Source organism: Pogona vitticeps, chromosome 2 (assembly GCF_051106095.1).
Source record: "Pogona vitticeps strain Pit_001003342236 chromosome 2, PviZW2.1, whole genome shotgun sequence".
NCBI classification, from domain to species: Eukaryota; Metazoa; Chordata; class Lepidosauria; order Squamata; family Agamidae; genus Pogona; species Pogona vitticeps.
In genome coordinates, this window is record NC_135784.1 from 162742624 (window position 1) to 162762867 (window position 20244).

Consider the following 20244-nt stretch of genomic DNA (forward strand, 5'->3'; position numbering starts at 1 on the left):
AATTGTTAGATGAGGTGGCTTCTAGTAATGAGCCTAAGCAGTTGTTAATCGAACCAATAGCTCTAGCAAATGATAAATTCATAGGCTCCCTTTGTGCACCTCGTATTCAAACCAGCTCTGCCCATTTCCCAGGATATTCTGTTCCATTCATCCTGCCACATGGATTTGTTGCCCCTTCCAACAGCCACTTACCTATTTTGTGCACCCGCTGATCTTGCCTAGTCCGATTTGGACTGTTCTGAGTTCTCTTCCTGCCACTCACTTATGGATTCTTCCTCTAAAGTTTACTGGCGGACATGCTAGAGTAAACCTTGGGACTCCTTCTCCTGTGTGAGTGGTGCTTTTTCGAGCTAGGTGAGGAGCCACCTATCAAAGAATGGGCTCCCTTTTCCTGGTGATTGAAAAGCAAGGATGATGATTCAGACTTTATCCTCTACTTTGTCTGGAAAAAAGATTTAGATCAGGGTTTTTTGCCCATTTCTCTTCCCCTAGTAGTGCATGGCAAATTCTCACCTTTTCTTTCTGGTTTGAGGTATCCTCTGTTTGCCATTGAAAGAAGCAATCTATTGATAGTCATTGCCCTATAAGTTTGTGTAAGAAACCAGGATCAAACTAGAACGTGAAAGTCAATCTTGGCACGAGTATAGCTGCTGCACAGAATTACAAGAATCAGGTATTTATTCTGTAGTGGTTTGTCATGGAGGATGGGAGTTGTCTCCGTTTACATAGACCCTAGGCTTGTTTTTCAGTCAAATCAATTAAAACAGCAATATCTGTTGGAAGTGTAAAAAATACAGGAACTTATTATCATATGTGGTGATCATGCAAAAAAGTCAAAAAATATTGGACACAGGTGTGGGAAATAGTGAAAGGAATTACTCAGCAGAAATTAGATATAAAACCTGAAATGGCATTACTGAATATTATGCCAGGAATTAATGATAAAAAAAATGAAATATCGTCTAATGTACATATTCACAGCAGCCAGATTACTCTGGGCCCAAAAATGGAAAAGCGAAGAAACCCCAACAATAGAAGAGTTGTTAAAGAAGCTATGGGACATCGCAGAACTGGACACACTATCAGAAGCACTACGGGAACAATCAAGAGACTATACAAAACAAAGCTGGAAACTAATATACTCTTGGGCCCAGAGGAGGACAGGAGTGTATGGCAAATCTGACTATATATGTATATGTATTCAGTGCACACTGGGAACACAGCTGGAGGGAATGGTGGGTCAACAAAGCTGGAGTCTCTGACTCCAAAGGGGGGAGGGCTAGTTTAGTAGGTTGGTATTTTGTGTGTGTGTGTTGATGTCTTAGTTGTATGTCTAGTAGTATATTAAAAAAAACTGGTCAAATCAATATTTGTCAGACACAGACTGGGTGAAAAATCTGTATCAACTTGCAAAACTTCTAGGAGTGTTTTGGCTAAAAACAAGGTGTGTGCTCTTCCAGCTCCCTAATTTTTTAAAAAAATAAAGTTGTATGTGCATGGAAGGGATACTGCTATTGTAGCAATTTACAAATGTTAAAGGAGGGTGGCAAAGAAGAGGGGTGAATCCACATGTGGCATGCATGTACTCTCTCCTGGTACAGAGCATTCGGATGCAATTTATGCTTCCATAGAGTATGCTTAGGTGGCCGAATAGCTCTGTGGTTTAGGCATCTGGCTATGGAGCCAGAGGGTGGGAGTTCGATTCTCCATGGTGCCCCCTCTGAATAGAGCCAGCCTGTGTGGCCTTGGGCAAGATGCACAGTCCCAGAAGTGCCCCCAGAAGAAGGGAATGGCAAACCACTTAGTATTCTCTACCTAGAAAATCCTGGAAGGATCACATGATGATGGTGGTGGTGATGGTGATGATTGGAGTTTCTTTGCAATGCACAGAGCCTCTCTACAAATAAATGCACCCATCACAATGACAGACATTTCTGTAGTGATTACAGATTTGACCGGATGGGCGGGATACAAATCAAATAAATAAAATAAATAAATTAATAGTAATGGGATTTAAAAGGGATGTGGTGGCAATGCAAGGGACATGGTGGCGCTGCAAAGGATGTGGTGGCGCTGCAAGGGACGTGGTGGCACTGCAGGCTAAACCGCAGAAGCCTGTGCTGCAGGGTCAGAAGACCAAGCAGTCGTAAGATCGAATCCACGCGATGGACTGAGCGCCCGTCGCTTGTCCCAGCTCCCGCCAACTTAGCGGTTCGAAAGCATGCAAATGCAAGTAGATAAATAGGGACCACCTTGGTGGGAAGGTAACAGTGTTCCGTGTCTAAGTCGCACTGGCCATGTGACCACAGAAGATTGTCTTCGGACAAACGCTGGCTCTATGGCTTGGAAACGGGGATGAGCACCGCCCCCTAGAGTCGAACACGACTGGACAAAAATTGTCAAGGGGAACCTTTACCTTTACCTAATGCGATTTAAAGAAGGGGGGAATACTACTACCTAAGCCCAGTAAGGGATAATCAGCAGTCAAACTGGAGCATAAGGGGGACAGTTGTTGGGGTCTAGATAGTGCCGTAAGCAATTATTAATGGAGAGGAGAAAAAACAAATAACACAAGGGCCAACAAGGGGAACGAGGCCTGTACATCTACCCACCCTCGCCCCCATTTTGCTACCATCGCCCTACCTCTCCACAGCTCCTGATTGGGACAACCACCCATATTTCAGTCTTGAAACTTCCCATGATGAGAAATGTTTGGAAAGTGAGTGGAGAGCAGAGAAAGGGGAGCAGACTTGGTCTCTAGTCCCAGCATGCAAACATTTCAAGCCTATTTCAAAGGAATTATATATAGAAAGAAAAGAAAGTACTGTAACCACACCAAGAATGTGTGAACATATCATTTTTGTTATGGGTGGATGTGGGGGTATTATAACAGGAGTGCGAAAACTGAAACTCTAGATAGATCTAGGGAAATCCCAGTTAACCACAAAGACAAGCAAGTGCAGGATCAGTGTGGCTTCCATCAGGTCCAAGTGGTTTAACACCATCCTCACAGTCATCGAGTCTCCAGCAAGTCTGCCTCCACAACGCTGCAACATTTAATGTGTCCAGATGAGCCCAGCGGAAGCCATGTTGATGGACCCTGTTCCTCTCGGGAAATCAGATATTTGGGGTGAACATGTCTGTGTCCTAAATGCTAGAAGTGGGAAATTACTGTTTGTGCAGCTCCCGTCAAACCCCAGAGTCCAGAAGACCCTACAGAAAAGGACTCTTCATGTCTTCTTCTCACCCTCGTCCACCAGTTCAGTAACGCAGGATCTCCTGTTTCTGTTAATTGTTTCCTTTATGCAACTGGAGCTCCCCAATGCTGCTAGAAAACTAATCTGAATGACCCCTTAAAAGTCATACTGCTTACACTAGAGCAGTTGTGCAAGTGCTTTGACCAAATGGGGCCCTATGTCTATGCAGTTGGATCGTAATTTGGATCCGTGGACACCCATTGTGGCTGCCCTCTCCCCAATAAGGATACTTTAAAAGTATAGACAGAGGAACTGATCCATGTTAATAAACAAGAAGCAGGTCTTTGGTAAAGTTAATGGTTCTTAACTTCTTAACATTAACTGCTCGTGACAGCAGCCACGAAATTAAAAGGCGACCACTTCTTGGGAGGAAAGCAACGACAAACCTAGACAGCATCTTAAAAAGCAGAGACATCACCTTGCCGACAAAAGTACACATAGTCAAAGCTATGGTTTTTCCAGTAGCGATGTATGGAAGTGAGAGCTGGACCATAAAGAAGGCTCACCACTGAAGAATTGATGCTTTCGAATTGTGGTGCTGGAGGAGGCTCTTGAGAGTCCCCTGGACTGCAAGGAGATCAAACCTATCCGTCCTGAAGGAAATCAACCCCGAGTGCTCACTGGAAGGACAGATCCTGAAGCTGAGGCCCCAGTACTTTGGCCATCTCATGAGAAGAGAAGACTCCCTGGAAAAGACCCTGATGTTGGGAAAGTGTAAAGGCAGGAGGAGAAGGGGACGACAGAGGACGAGATGGTTGGACAGCATCATCGAAGCAACCAACATGAATTTGACCCAACTCGGGGAGGCAGTGGAAGACAGGAGGGCCTGGCGTGCTCTGGTCCATGGGGTCACGAAGAGTCGGACACGACTTTGACTAAACAAACAAACAAAAACAAAGTTAACATTCAGCATGAAATCACCCACAAGTCAATTGTATCACAGTCAGGACAGCTTGCAACAATTAGTGATCTTGGGAATATCCATCTATCTCCTGACTCCTGTAAGGATTGCATTTAAGGTTGGAGGAAGCTGGGTTGGGGGGGGGGGGGGACAGATGATGTCATGGTCCCTGTTGGTCAGAAAGTTCTGGGGTTTTAACCCTGCGAGTCCTGATCCCACTGTCTGTATAAGGGACCATCACCTTCTGCACAGAGAGCCTATGTTCTTACCCCTAAACTGTGATGGAACAGGAGTCATCCTTAGACACAAAACACAACACTATTTATACTGTGAAGCAGCCTTCCCCAACCTGGGGCCTTCAAAGGGTTTTTTTTTTTTCAATCTGCATGTCCCATCAGCCTAAGCTCACATGATCAAGGGTCGGGGCTGGTGCGGGTGTTTAGCCCAAACACCTGCAGAGGCCCAGAATGGGGAACAGAGTGAAGCTCAGTGAATATGACTAGGCTATGGCTTATCCTACACACAGCCTTGATCGCACCCCTGAGAGAGCTACAAGTAGAGACAGCAGCAGAAGGAAGGGCAACCAGGAATATAGATATATATGAGCTAACCCTCCTCGCCTTTGTTTCAGTTGGGGCTGGGGGGTGGGGAGGGTGAGGAAGGCAAAAGGGTTAGACTAAAGTCTTCACAGAATAGGAGACAAAGAGAACAAGAACACCCTCAGCATTACACCATCCCATTTTTGCAACTTGCAGACACTCAAGAGAGGTGAACAATGGGGCTTGCCTGGGGGTAGGTCTCTGGGAGTCTGCTTGTATAAACAGATTTTGGCATGAATCACCTCTTTTCCCTGAACAGGCTGGGAAAATGTAGAGCTACGCAGGTAAGCTTTTTTTTTTTTAATGTCCCTCCCCTCCCCACATAAAACATAAATTAGATAGATTCTGGATTATCTGTTCTTTCACAGGTTTTAGTTCCCAGAATGCTAAAGAAGACGACACTGCAGCTAAAAGGAAGCCAAACAATTGAGGGGGATGTGGTTTGCATTGCTTATACTGTACCTGGATACAGAAGGACCTCACTTGCTGTCGAAGGATGAGGGCTGCAACTTTAGCAGGAGAGATGGGTTACTGACTCCGTCCCGCTCACACTGTTTGATCAGGGAGCAGCAAAATGAACATATTTGCAAAAAGTGTAATGGAGTGGCACGGTCTTAAAACCCAAGAGGATTTCATGTTAATTGCAAGTTTGCCTCAGCGGGAAACATCCACTCGTGTGAGAGGAGGGAGTTCCCGTCGTGAGGCAAATAGCAGCTTTGGAGGTGGGGGTGATTTCATTCCAGCCATGACAGAGAGGAAAAGGTTAAACTCTTCATCTTTATTCCCCCTCCTGCTCCTCTGCTCCTTTCAGGGCTGCTCTTTGATTTGCTTTCATATGAAAGTTAGTAACATGAAGGGCCCATGAATAAGCATCATGCCATAAGTGTCCTGCCTGGCTTGACCTCTTGCACTTCCACACAGAGGAGGATGACCCCTGACCCAGAGGAGGGAAGGCCTCTTGTGCCTCCTACAATGGATGGCCGCAATGGGCAGGTGAATTTCTAGGAACCTTCTTCTCCAGAGAAGTCACTGTCTCATGCTCTGCCTAAAAGCATGATCGCCTTATGGAAGAAAAACACCCCAATGAAAAGGAATGAATGGCTAGAAGCTGTATGTGTGTGTGAACCTTTGGCACTCTAGAGCAGTGGTTCTTAACCTTTGTTACTCGGATGTTTTTGAACTGCAACTCCCAGAAACCCCAGTCAGCACAGCAGGTGGTGAAGGCTTCTGGGAATTGCAATCCAAAACTCCTGAGTAACCCAAGGTTAAGAACCAGTGCTCTAGAGCAGTGGTTCCCAGTGGTTCCCAGTGGGGAACCCATGTGTTCTAGGACTACAATTCCTAGAAGTCTTTGCCACTAGCTGTAGCTGGGCATGGTTTCTGGGAGTTGCAGGCCAACATATCTAGGTTACCCAAGACTCATAACCACTGTTCTAGATGTTTTGGATTTTAGTTACCAGGATCCCCAGCCTGTATTGACAAAAAAAAAAAAAAAAAGGATTCTGGGAGTTGTAGTCCAAAACAGCTGAGGTGGCAAAGGTTTGCCACCCCTGGGCTAGAGGTACAGTGGTGCCTCACTTAACGACGATAATCAGTTCCAGGAAAATCGCCGTTAAGCGAAAACATCATAAAGCAAAATAAAAACCCCCGTTGAAACGCATTGAAACCCGTTCAATACATTCCAGTGGGGTAAAAACTCACCATCCAGCGAAGATCCTCCATACGGCAGCCATTTTCGCTGCCTGTATAGTGAGGAATCCATCCCTAAACACAGCGGGGAGCCATTTTAATTACCCGGCAGCCATTTTGAAACCACCAATCAGCTGTTAGAAAACCATTGTTTTGCGAAGAAAGCGAAATTCCCCCATTTAGACCATCGTTTTGCGATCGCAATTGCGATCGCAAAAAGATAGTCGTAAAGCGGATTTGTCGTAATGCAGGCCAATCGTAAAGCGAGGCACCACTGTACTATTCAAGGGGGATGAATTGTCCCCCCTTACCTTTGGTGAGAGGGTTGCTATTCAAGGTTGAAGGGTGAAGTCTGCATAGTGAAAGGCCTAATTTTGGTGGGTGAATCTGTTCTTTGTGCAGACACCGTGGACAGTCCCACAGTAGATGAACCAGCCACATGACTCAGCCTGAGGCAGGTTGATACACCGTCTTCTCTTCTTTACACATGAGCCTGGCTAGTCTCACTGCTTCTGGGCATGAAGAGGTGGCAACCCTGCCTAGATGAGAGGCTGCTTGGCAGCAAAAATGGGTGGGTGCTGCACATGCACACAGAACGTCCTTCCAAAAGAACTGAAGTCGAATTGGAAGAAAATCTTCTTCTTAGGGAAATTACAGCGTGTACCGTATGGACTAAGCATTCCTCTCAAATGACAGAGGTATATGTGTTCTGTGTCGTCAAGTCAGAACAGACTTATAGTGACCCTAATAGAGCTTTCAAAGTAGGTGAGATATTTAAGGAGTAGATTTACTGGTTCCACTCCCCCAGTGAGTTTCCATGACTGAGCAGGGATTTGAACCCCGTTCTCTAGAGTCCTACTCCATCATCACTCAATCCACTGCAACACACAGGGAATTGAATGACATAAATCCATTCAATTAATTCCATCACCCGTACCCTTATGTGCACTGTACTAAAGATAGCAGGTGTGGATAGAGGGTTGGACGAGGACTCAAGAGACTTGTGTTTGAATCTGGGTTTGGCCATGGAAACTCTCCATAGGGTAGCAATGGTAAAACCATGCCCAAATATCTGACATACCTCAAAAGCCTTATTGCAGTTGCCACAACTGGATATATGACTCAGCAGCATATCAGACACATTAAACACATACAATGAAGAAAGCAAGCACTAGTCTCATTATGTGCTGCCCTCCCATAATGAAACTCGTGTGGGTGCAGCACAACCTTCTTGTTCAGAATTGTCAGCTTCTGGTAGGAGAAGAATAAGAATAATCAGAGATGCTAAACAGCTGCAGTATTCTTATCCTGAGCAGATGCACACCGACTGAAGCTGTGAACTTGCATTGGTAGCCATATTCTGTTTTGTGATTAGTCTCTGAAAGGTAAATATGGACTTTCTTTGCAAGTCTGATCACCGAAGCATGCATCATTTCTGAGAAAATTCCCAATTCTGTTGTCAGTCAGAAAACAGGTCAATCAGAGGGCATACACATGTCCCTTGACGTCTAGTTTAACCCTACAATCTCTTAGCCTCCGAAAAACCCAGACGTGGCATTGCAGATGGGGAACTGAGCAAGAGAAGACTGGGGGAGGAGAGCTGCAGCCCTCCCCATCATGATCCCTTTGGGCAAAAGATCTCACAATTGTCTGTTTTCCCACTACTGAAGGTACCAATCTTTGCCTGATTTCATCTGTGGTAGATTATGCAAATATTAAAACTGCTGGATAGCACAGTGGTTTGGGTCTCTGGCTGCGGAGCAAGAGGTTGGGAGCTCGATTCCCCATGGAGGATCCATGATCCATAGGGTCCCTTCCAGCTCTGCAGTTTTAAGATGATGATGATGATGAAGAAGAAGAAGAAGTTGAAGAAATCTATCCCTACCATTTACTTCTCTCAATCCAGGCAAGCTGGTGTGAAATAGGCCACCTTCCACATGGTCTGGCATCCCTGGTTTCTTGGCAAGCTCTATCAATGGCTTCCCAATTTCTTGTTCCCCAGCTCAGGTACAAATTGAGCTCATTAATACTGTCTGTCTGTCTCTCTCTCTCTCTCCAACTGCCTACAGCCATGGGCAAGGAAGGCAATCATCGTCCCCAAGTGATACAGTTCAGACTGTTGCACTTCCATTGAGTCCTCTGCCTGTGGGTGTGGGTGCCAGGGCAGAGTGATGTCACCATTCAGAAAAGCCTCAGGCATGCCCAGCCCCATTAATCAGAAAAGATGATCCATAGTATTTGTAGCCAATCCCACTTCCTCAAAAATATAAATAAAAGACGAGCCCTTAAGTGCCGGAGATCACAAGTACACCAGCTCCCCTGTAATCTCCTGTCTGTGCTTGCTCTCTCTTTCTCCTTCCGCCTGTACTTCCCTCCTGTCATTCGACTCCAGCTGAAATGGCTCACCAAACCACCGTGAAGGTCCAGAGGAAAGGCTTCAGCAATGCCTCTGCCATCCTTCCTACCTCATCTCGCAGTAGCTTCAGTACACGCAGCACTACTGTAACCCGAGGCGGAAGCTGTGGTGTCGGTGGTGGTGCCAGTTTTGGCAGAGTTGGTGGTGGTAGTGGTGGCGGCGGCTTTGGCAGCCGAAGCCTCTACAATCTGTGTGGCTCTAAGAGGATCTCCACTGTGGGTGGTGCTGCTGGTGGGGGCAGCGGTTATGGGTTTAGTGGGGGCAGCGGCTATGGGCTTGGTGGTGGCGTGGGCGGCGGCTACGGGCTAGTTGGAGCTGGATTTGGCGGTGGCATGGGCTTCGGCGGTGGCCCTGGCTTCCCTGTTTGCCCACCGGGTGGGATCCAAGAAGTGACCATCAATCAGCACCTGCTGACCCCTCTCAACCTGGAGATTGATCCCAACATACAGAGAGTCCGTCAGGAAGAGAGGGAGCAGATTAAGACACTCAACAACAAGTTTGCCTCTTTCATCGATAAGGTAAGGACCAAGAGTGTTCCTATATTCCATCTCTTTTTGTGCTTTTAGATCTCTACTGTCTCCTCTTGTGACTGTGCCACTCTTGAAACAAGACATGTGCCAGGCAGGTATGCCGTCAGGGCTGGGCCACCTTCATATCGGCCCTCCCCTCCTGTGATTTCAAGAGCCTTATGGCATGCAGACATTTTTTGCAAGAGATGTTTTTCCTGGCGTTTAGACAATGGGCTTGGAAAAGCTTCTAAAGCTGTGATCACGTTTGGCTTAACACAGACACCTGAGGTGAATTTGCAGGCCCCTGCTCGGAGGAATACCTCAGCATTCAATAGTTTCCAGAAGGCTGCAACTCCTCCTCTGGAAGTTAGTCCTGTTCAGTCCAGGGGACTTACGTCTCAATAGACCCCGTGTAAGGTCGGCGAAGGTTCCTGCGCAACCCTTAACGGACTAATAACTGTGCGTCAAAGTGTGGTTAGTGGCACAACTTTTTTTAAAAGGCAAGTCTGGTCCAGAAATGCACAGCCCGGACGAGGGGTGCAGTTCTTGCTCAGAAAGCCATGACTTGGATGGATCAAAGAGGGTTGGAGGGAAAGGTGACTCACGATGAGTAGTAATGATGGATAGAGGAGAGCCAGGTAGGGGAAGGAAAGTGCAGCAAGATGAGGCTTGAACAGTTCAGGCTTCATTGGTTCACTTCTTCATTCCGATTTGTAATATATAGCTCATCCCTGAAATACTGGCACAGGGGCCATAGTGGTTTAAAAAAAACTTTTATCTATGTGAGCTACAGTATATCTCCAAGTGGGTTAGTCCTGGCAAACACACAAAGCCCATGTAAAAGTTAAGTGCAAGTCAACTGAAACAGCTAAAAACAATACCAAAATAATTTTGAGTTCTTCAATGGCCTTACCCCGATGATAACAACCAGGATAGGTAGACATACAGGCAGACAGAACAGGGAGGCAGAGGGTGCAGGGGTTAGAAAATTGGGCTATGGAGACATAAGTCCAAATCCCCTCTCAGCCATGTATTTTCAGATTGGCCTGCCTCACTGGGTTGCTGTAAATGTTAAATGGAGAGGAAGAATCATGTACCACACAAGGACAGATGTGCTGTAAATGCAGCAAAGGTTTTTTGTTTGTTTGTTTAAAGAAAAGGCAGTTAAGTCGGTCAGTAGTCCTTTAAAAATCTCAAATTTACGTGAATTTTCAAGAAGCAAAAACTTCATAGGAGTGTTGCAGCCAGAAACATGCAAGTCAAGCTGTTTGTGGTCCCTGTCATTTTTTCATGCTTGATTTATTATTCTGTTCCATCCAATTTCCACATCAAGCTTTTTTAAGAAAGAAAGAAGGAAAACAAACATTTAAAACCAGTGTTCTAGTGGAAAAAGCTCTCTCAAAATACACATTGGATTTTTGTATCTTGATATTATTTTAAAACCCAGTTTTGATACTTTATCTAGTGAAGAATTACTTTCCATCATTTAGCTAATTTCATCAAGAGCTGTGTCCTAATCCATTAAGTATAAATTAGGCCAGTTTCTGCTGGAAATTCCAAACACTGCATCCCTGAAAGGTTCACAGTTGCAGCTTAACTTGGGAGAAGCTTTCCATACTCCTTTCTTGTATGAATATTTGCCACAGAAATGGCCTCTCGTCTATCAAGAGATAGATGGCCTGGTCTATCAGAGACAGATGGTCTATTAAGATGGTTTCCTTTGGAGTGGGGCCCACCATTTGAGAAGCACTGTGTTAGAACCCTCAGTGGGCTTCACTTCGTTTTTGTGTGTGTGTGTGTCTGTGTTTTAAGTGCATTGTGATATTCTGGGTCTTTGTGTTTCCAGGTGCGTTTCCTTGAACAACAAAATAAAGTCTTGGAAACGAAATGGACCCTGCTTCAGGAACAGGGCCAAAAAACCATTAGAAACAACACTGAACCCCTTTTTGAGACTTACATCAACAGTCTGAGGCAAACACTGAACAACCTGGAGAACGACAAGGGCAGACTTCTCTCTGAACTGAACAACATGGAGAACCTGGTTGACGACTTCAAGACCAAGTACACCTCTCCCTTTTCTCAAACTCTTATTGTTTCTTCTTTCTCATGCATTCCTCTTTCCCTTTCTTATGCTGCTACAAAAGCCACAGCTAAGACAAACAAGGCCCTTTTAAAAGGGAACCTTGTGTGGAGGTTGATCTGTACGGTGATCTGTTTGTGTGTTCTTTCTGACATCTGGATCTGCCAACTGGCAGATTTCAGAATCCCCAATTAGCCTCCAAAATCGTTTCCTATCTTCCAACCTGTCCCCTTCTTCTGTTGGTTTTATGAAAGAGACAAAAAAGATAAGGGTTATGTGAGTTCCCTTGCACTTTGGGATAGATCATGATTTGGTCTGCAGTGATCCGAGGCCCACCCAATTCAATTTGTGCCCTGGATCTGGATTGCTTTCTAAATTCAGATCTCCAGCCTTCCGACTGACTTGCATAGGAAAAGGGAAATGGCTATGGTTTCTTTCTTTTGGCAATGAGATACATAAAATTCGGCAATATGATAGACCCTACAAAGCGGAATAAATGTTCCAAATTTCAGATAGCTTGCTTTTGGACTTGTGTACTGGTAATCTTTAAGTGATCCAAGTGAAATTCTCAGATGGCATGTTATGGTTATTACCGAACAGATCAGCTCCTTTCTTTCATTCCCAACCAATTGTTCACATAATTCTTCCCACCTCTGCCCCTTTCCTGGTTATACCAGACATTCAAATCACAGAATCAGTCCAAATAGCCTTTGATTGGCCATGAAACCAAATCTGCTCATGGTGTTTTGATCTAGACCCAGGCAAAGCAGCCCAGATCAGGTTGATTATGTTCAGGATTCCACACTGGACCAAAGCTCATGCTCAGCCCTACCAAAGATGACTCACATTGTCCAGAATACTCTAGAGCTTAAAGCAGCCACAATGCGGAGTCAATAGAATAGCAAACCGATATCAAATATCAATTTCTTTGAGAATTGCTTGTTTCAGCTGTCGCTTTTGACTCTACTTACCAAGAGTGGAGAACAGGAGTGGTTAGCATCTGAGGCAACTGCAAGATGGTGTTCCTGATAAAGTCCTTCAGATCCTCCAAGACATCCCTTGGGTGCTGGAGTGTTTTTGCCCCAGATCTCCAGAGTAAGCAGAGGCACACCATAAGGAAAGCAAACTGGAGCACAGTTCTCAAGGCATACCATCCTTTGGACTCTGGATCTTGCTGGTTGTCCTGTGCAGGAGGGGTTGTGTACATCTTCCCTGTCACTTTCACTGCAGAGGATGAATCTCCTAAACCCTTCTTTAAAAACCTCAGCTCTCACTTCGCCATTTGGCTGGACATTCACTGTTTTTCTCTTTCCCGACAGGTATGAAGATGAGATTAACAGGCGAACAGCAGCAGAGAATGATTTTGTAACACTGAAGAAGGTGAGGATCTGTGTACAAGCACATGATTCTGTAAGGAGGGGGGGAAATGTAGCAGTCCTTTACTGTGAGAGGTATTGTTCGTTTGTAACTGTGTTAGAGAGTGAATCACAAAAGATGCAGCCAGATTTCAAAATACTTCTTCATATATATTTTTAACATTTTTAAAACTGAATTCACCATATTAAAAGAGCCATGTGAGTGCTTTTTTAAAATGTTTTTTATTAAAACATTTTAATTTTTTTTTTACAAAATGGCAATGTTGCTTATCATTCATGGTGTCACTGACGTTAACCAGTACATCCCTGTGACATTCCCACAACTATATTCCTCATAGCACTCAGTAATAGGTAATGAATGTACATCCTGTGCTTTTATAACTTCTGACCATTTAGCAACTAGATTTTAGAATTTGATTCAACAATATCTTTTTTTAAGGATGTGGATACTGCCTACATGAACAAAGTCGAGCTACAAGCCAAAGCAGATTCTCTAACTGATGAAATCAACTTCCTCAGAGTTCTGTATGAAGCGGTAAGGGTCACTGTTTTTTTCCTTTGAAGGGAAGCCATCTGCACAGATTGCCAAAGACACCAACGTTTCACCTGGATACTATAATTCTGCAGAATAGGTGCAGAATTACTGGTTGGCTGTGGCCCATCTCCCATCTACGGATATCAACAGGGCTACATGAACCAGAATTCTGAAGTAAATTCTGTAGATTCTGGTTGACCAAAAAATGTGAAGGGAAAAAAACCCAAAAGGAACCTTAAAGGAAACACACACACACACACACACACACACACACACACACACACACACACACACACACACACACACACACACACACACACACACACAGAGAGAGAGAGAGAGAGAGAGAGAGAGAGAGAGAGAGAGAGAGAGAGATGCCAAATAAACGTAACAAGATTAGCAGCATTTCTCATGAACAGAATATGTCTTTGCGACATTCATCTCTATGAAGCACCAACTTTTTGTGCCCTCACAAAGGTTCCAGGCTTTGTTTCCCTCACTGCCACCAGTGGATTACCTCAGTCCACACTATATAAGATGTTTGTCCAAACACTTGTCTGGTAAATGCAACTTTTTTATTGAAGTGTAGCAAAATTAATAATAATCACAGATGTTCTTCAGTTGTTCATTGTACACAATCAAATTATTCACAGGTCTCTCTATACATGCTTTCTTCTTGCCATCTAATTAATTTCCACCTTCTCCATCTATTTATCTTAACCAGTCTCTAACTCTATCTCTACCTCTTCTGACTCTGACTCTAACTCACTCTGGACTGACTCTTCCCCTCAGGCGCTGCCTTTTAACCTCTCTCTCGGCTCCGCCTCTCCACCACATTAGCATAGACATGAATAATACGTGACTTATTTTGCATAACAAGGGGTGAGAGCTACACTCTTCCTATCCTTATACTGCCCCTTGAATTTCACCTTCAGTGCAACTAAGCAGGCTTTCACATCTTCCCTGCTCAAGATTCACTGGAAAAGTACTAAACTGGACAGAATTAAGCAGTCTTCCGTTCAGAAAAACTGGCAGAGCAGGGAGATGAGATGAAGGTCTCATTTCTATGGGAAACTAACAAATATCTGTGATGAAGAGGAAGTCTTGACAGGGAACCTCAGCATGGCAAAACCAATGATATAACGTAGCCAGGGCTGAGAAGGTCAAACCTCTGGGATTTTTTGAATAATAAGATTGATATCCAATGTATTTTTTTTCTGAAAAAAAAAAAAAACAATTACAGGAACTCTCACAGATGCAGACCCAAATCTCCGACACTTCGGTGGTTCTGTCTATGGACAACAACCGCAACCTGGACCTGGACAGCATCATTGCTGAAGTCAAAGCCCAGTATGAAGACATTGCCAACAGGAGCAGGGAGGAGGCTGAGTCATGGTACCAAACCAAGGTAAAGTATTCTATATTAAAGCAGTGGTTCCCGACCTTCGGTCCCCTGTGTTTTTGGACTGCAACTCCCAGGAATCCTGGCCAGCACAGCTAGAAGTGAAGTCTTCTGGGAGTTGTAGTTCAGGAACATCTGGGGACCCAAGGTTGGGAACCACCGTATTAAGGAGAAGTGGCTAAAGTGCCTACATTAATGTTGCATTGGTTCAGAGCAAAAGCCCAATTATCCCACCCTCCACTTTAAGGTGGCTCAACAATATTCCAGAGTAAATTCCAATTTATTTCCTTCAAGCAATTCTTTCCGTACATCTCAGATTTTTCTCCCTTTAATTAAAAAAACAAAACAAAGCAGAAATTCATCCACAGAAGCAGTGCCACCTTCCAGCTGTAGGCAATGGAGAGGGAAGAAGATCTGGTGTTGGTAGCAAACCAAGAAAGGAGGCTCCTAGTGGGCCATGGGCAACCTAATTTTAATATGCAATGCCAGTGTATACTATGTATTATACAGTGCAAATTAAAGCAGATGACTAATAGGATGCACCTCCAGCTGGTCCGTTTGCTTTTTATGGACTTTAGTATGAAGAACTCCAGCTCACGGCTGGCAGACATGGAGATGACCTCCGCAACACCAAGCAAGAGATTGCAGAGATCAACCGACAAATCAACAGACTGCGAGCTGAGATTGACAGCGGGAAAAAGCAGGTGAGATACTGGACTCCCTCACGAGTCTCTGAATAATGCAATATCTAGCCTTTGTTTCAGCCCAAAGGGTTACCAATTTCACACTTGGGAATTCCATCCTATCTTGTACCTTATGATGGTCCTTGACTGAAGTGGATTTAACATTTCATGCTCGCCTATTTCTCCATTTGCTTAAACCCTATTCTCCGCACCCCCAGCTTCATTAGATGCCATTAGAAATTACAAGCAACATGTTTATGAATGTTAGCATCTCAGTCACATTGTCCCAATGACATTATTTATTTATTTAACTTAGATGCCGCCCACACTACCCAAAGGTCTCTGGGTCTTATCAGCATCCCTTACTCAATGAGAGTTCTGTTTACCCGTGGCTCTGGACCCACAAAAGCAAGCAGGCAAAGAAGGAAAACTGCCCTGTGGCATCTCCCCATACCTCTGACCTAATCCAGCCTTTTCCTCCCCACCCGTAGATTGCCCGCCTGCAGGCATCTATTGCTGAAGCAGAAGAACGTGGGGAGCTGGCTCTCAAAGATGCCAGGCAGAAGCTGGCTGAGCTTGAGGACGCCCTCCAGAGAGCCAAGCAAGATATGGCCCGCCAGCTGAAGGACTACCAGGAGCTGATGAACCTGAAGCTAGCCTTAGATATTGAGATTGCCACCTACAGGAAGCTCCTAGAGGGAGAGGAATGCAGGTGAGATACAACCTCAGCATCTACATACGAAGTCCCATCCTTATACCTGCCACATGGATGAATACTTAATATCTTTCGCTCTATCCAAAGTTAAATTTCCCATTTCTTATCTTTCCTTATTCCGGCTGAGATAATTAAGGGGTACTAATTATCCTCAAGGGATATTAAATATTGTATCTGTCTTTCACATGGAGCTTAAGGGAGAGAAGGATTCTCCTCTTCTACTCATGAAACATTGGGAAGGAGAACAGTGACCCATGTGGTGCCTGTCACAGGAAGTGGTGCTGATGTGCCATGGTGCCTATCAAGACTCCCAGGAACTCAGTCTTCGAGGCTCTCAGGACACCTAACTACTGCATTAAGCATCACAGGCTCTACTGGCTTGGAAAAAGGTCACTTCCAGATCATAGTGCAAGTCTTGCCTTCTTCTCCCAGCATATGTGTCAGGGTCTTTCTTCAAGGTCATCCTCAGCCTCACTAGTCAAGCAGCTCTTCTGGGGACATCGATGGCCCCCTCCTTTTGGTACCCCATGGTAACCAGTTTTAGATCTCCTAGAACTAAGGATTCATGGGTGACTTATCAGAGAAAAGGTTCCAGAAGGAAAGCTCTACTGCAACCAGATGCAAGCATCTGGCGCATCTCCCCAGTGTTGTGGTATTGCCATTCACAAATTATCAAGGCGGAGGGTGGGGAGGTCTGCTGTTGGGAGTTAAGGGGGAGAGGTAGTGGAGGTGGCCTACATTCCAATTACGAGCAGTTGAGTCTGGTGTGATTTCATTATGTGCCATCAAGTCATTTCCCACCCTATGAATCAATGACCTTAAAAAGATCTTGTCATTCCTAGTCCTGCTCAGTTTTTGGAAATTAGAAGTTGTGACTTCCTTTGCTGAGTCAACCCATATCATGTTGGGTCTTGCTTTGGAAAGTACAGGGAGAATTTTACTGAAAAGCAGAGCCAAGTATAGGCACACTTCTATTTCATCGAAGGCAGTGGTTCCCCACCTTGGGTTCCCAGATGTTCTTGGACTACAACTCCCGGAAACTTTGTCCAGCAGAGCTAGTGGTGAAGGCTTTTAATCCAAGAACATTTAGGGATCCAAGGCTGGGAGCCACTGATAAGGGGAAGTGTAGAATTCCACTTCTTTCCAGTCAGCTCTAGATGATCAGATTGTGCTTAAATATTGACCAACTGTTTTGTTTCCTAACAGGCTGTCTAACGATGCAGCAAACGCTGTGAATATCTGTAAGTATTCTGAGGATCACAGGCTTTTCACTGGTGGGAGGAAGGATTCTCAGTTCTGTTTGGCTAAAGGTCCACACGCACTTTGCTTCCATGTGTTCTCCAGTCATGTCTCCTGTATATCCACTTGTATTGCAGTCACTCCTTTTGCCTACCATAATACTTCAGGGGTCCATTCATTTATTTTAGCTGGCTCACTAGCACATTTCTGAAGTCTTGAGCTTGTCCTGTTTGCTTTTCACAGCTGTTGTCTCTTCAACCGTCTCACGTGGAGCCACTCTTGGCAGTGGTCTGGGCTACAGAGGGGGGAGCAGCCTTGGCATTGGAGGAGGCAGTGGTTTCGGTGCAGGAGCAGGATACGGCCTTGGGAGTGGAATGGCCATGGGAGGAGGCAATTTCAGCGCCGGAAGTGGAAGAAGCATCGGAGGAGGAGTAAGCCTTGGAGGTAGCAGCTCCTCTAGTGTGAAAAGGGTTTCCTCAACTCAGAGAAGTTACAGAAGCTAAAAAAACCCAACACCATAAAGCCCTTTAAAAAGAAAATGTAACATGTGAACCATTTCTCATCTGGTCCTCTGTCTACACGGTACACACACGTTTCATACCCAACAGCTTTGGTAAGACATCCAGCTGGCTTGATCATACTTGGAAATATGCAAAGCCCTGTGTTTCAGAAGATCCACCTGGTGCTCAGCTGTCCCTTCAACTTGATCAGCTCTACAGATGGGTCATCTCATTCTACCTTTTTTTTTGCTTTCAAGTCTAGATTTTCAAATTTTGTATAAACTAGATCACCTCTTTGTGCCTTCAGGTGTTTGAGCCTCACTTCACTTTTGTATGTCCAATAAAAATGCATGTTGTAATTTATAAAGCCGTCTCTTTTCAAATGCAAGAGAAAATAAGGACATATAGATTACTAGGATGCAATTTGCAATATCCCCACATCTCCCTTCCATATGGACACTAAGTCACCCACTGCTATACTACTTTCTCCCTAACGCGTCCAGAGACCATTTGAATGGTAAAATAGCATATCAGTGCTAATTCCTTTTTGTGTGTTTTTGATTACTGGTCTCATAAATACAATCAGCCTGCCCATGTACCCTATTTTCCCATGTATAAGACTAATCTTTTGTCTAAAAATTTTAGACTACAAATTGAGGGTCGTCTTATACATGGAAATAAGCTGAGGAGATTACAAAAACAAGTGGAGGAGAAAGCAGGGATCAAATTGTTCCTGCAGGGCTTTGATCCCTGTTTTCCCCTCCACTTGCTAATCCTTAGAAAAAGGAAAGTAGGGATCAAAGTGCTGTAGGATCCCTTTGATCCCTGCTTTCCCCTCTGCTTGCTAAGTCCCATGGGGCTTAACAAAAGGGGGGAAAGAATCAAAGCAATCCTGTGGCAGTATAAGGGGGAAAGGGATCAAAACGATCATGCAGTGGCGGGATTACTTTGATGCCTTTCCCCCTCCTTTTGCTAAGCCCCGTGGGGCTTAGCACGAAGGGAGAAATGGATCAAAGGAATCCTGCTGCGCTTTGATTCCTTTTCCCCTACACTTGCTAAGCCCCACTTAGATTTCTTAATTTTGGGTTAGAAAAGTGGGGGGCGTCTTATACTACAGAGAAAATACAGTAGCTTTTCTATACATTTCATACATATATTGTTTCTACAGTACAGGAGAGTCCCTGCATTGAAGTGAGGTGGCTGATACAGAGTTATGATTGCATTGTTAACTTAACACTGCCCTGCTAGAGGGTATCGAAATTACAAAGTATCACACTTCTGACAAATTGATAAATTAGCAATTTTTGACAAATTTTGCAATTCATTTTCAATTTGTGTCCATTTCGCATGGCAACCCTACAAATGAGTGATCTCCAAAACATCCTCAACAGCCCTGCTCAGCTCCTGTAAGCTTAAGGCTTTGGCTTCCTTGATGGAGTGAATCCATGCCATATTTGCTCTTTCTCTTTTCTTGCTCGACTACTGTGAAATATTCTCCTATAGAAAAATCCCTAGTGGTTGGCCCATATAGCAAGCAACTGTGCACACAAAACGTGACACATGAACCAAAGGCCGTATTCTCTGAACTTTTTAAAAGGACATGTTGCTTTTTGAACCTCTGAAGAGGCACAAGCGTTCCAATGTATGAGCTCTGCTTCCTTACTGCAAACTAGAGGACAGTATCAAGTAGAAAAAAGCAACTGACCGAAACAGCTATAATTTTAATCACAATTTACAAAGTGTACATAATTTACAAAGTTAAATAAATCACATGGTTTACTGGAAACAGTTCACAAAATCAGGCCTGGCTTTTGAAGCAATTGCAAATCATACAAGGTGCAAACTGCTGTGCCTAGGTGTGAAGAGGCAGCTTTGTCTCTTTTCAACATTCCAGAAACTGTTAATTCTGGAACACTATCACCAGTGGGCCTGGAATAAATGATAACTGGACAGGACATCATGAGAATCACTCTGTCCCAGAAAAGAATTACATGATAAACATACCATGAAATTGAAATAACTTGAATGTTTGATTTCCTACATATTGCAAACAAAACATTGGCACAATATTACCTCTGACCTGATACAGTCAATGTCAAACGTGTTAGTGAGTCAAAGAAATTGGTAACAACAAAAAAACACAACCAGATGCTGGGCTGGTCCTTCACAAACAGGGAAACCATTTGTAGCTGTAAACGGTAGTGTTTCAAGGGCGAAAGAACACCTAAAACAAAACAGCAACCGCTAAACCTTGAAGCCGCTCTGTACTTCTCTATCGATATCAATATTTTGGGGACTCAAGATATAAGCAAGGTGGCAGAAGCAGTTCAACTGTAAAATAAT

The 20244-nt window shown here is 44.4% G+C and overlaps 1 protein-coding gene across 1 annotated transcript; it reads left to right on the plus strand.

Annotated features, from left to right (window-relative positions):
• Positions 1–3682: 3682 nt before the first annotated feature.
• Positions 3683–19931, plus strand: LOC140704656 (keratin, type II cytoskeletal 6A). Its single transcript, XM_078384610.1, has 10 exons — positions 3683–5215; positions 6319–9380; positions 11218–11432; positions 12771–12831; positions 13267–13362; positions 14606–14770; positions 15343–15468; positions 15939–16159; positions 17369–17403; positions 17645–19931. Exons 2-10 carry the CDS (start codon positions 8844–8846, stop codon positions 17902–17904), a joined length of 1716 nt encoding a protein of 571 aa, XP_078240736.1. The 5' UTR covers positions 3683–5215; positions 6319–8843; the 3' UTR covers positions 17905–19931.
• The last annotated feature ends 313 nt before the right edge of the window (positions 19932–20244 follow it).

What these genes read in the sequence shown, in the direction of transcription:
- LOC140704656 (XM_078384610.1), top strand. Translation starts at nt 8,844, where the DNA reads ATGGCTCACCAAACCACCGTGAAGGTCCAGAGGAAAGGCTTCAGCAAT. An exon ending in TTGCCTCTTTCATCGATAAG is followed by an intron (nt 9,381 to 11,217) that starts GTAAGGACCAAG and finishes TTGTGTTTCCAG; the next exon opens with GTGCGTTTCCTTGAACAACA. An exon ending in TCAGAGTTCTGTATGAAGCG is followed by an intron (nt 13,363 to 14,605) that starts GTAAGGGTCACT and finishes AAACAATTACAG; the next exon opens with GAACTCTCACAGATGCAGAC.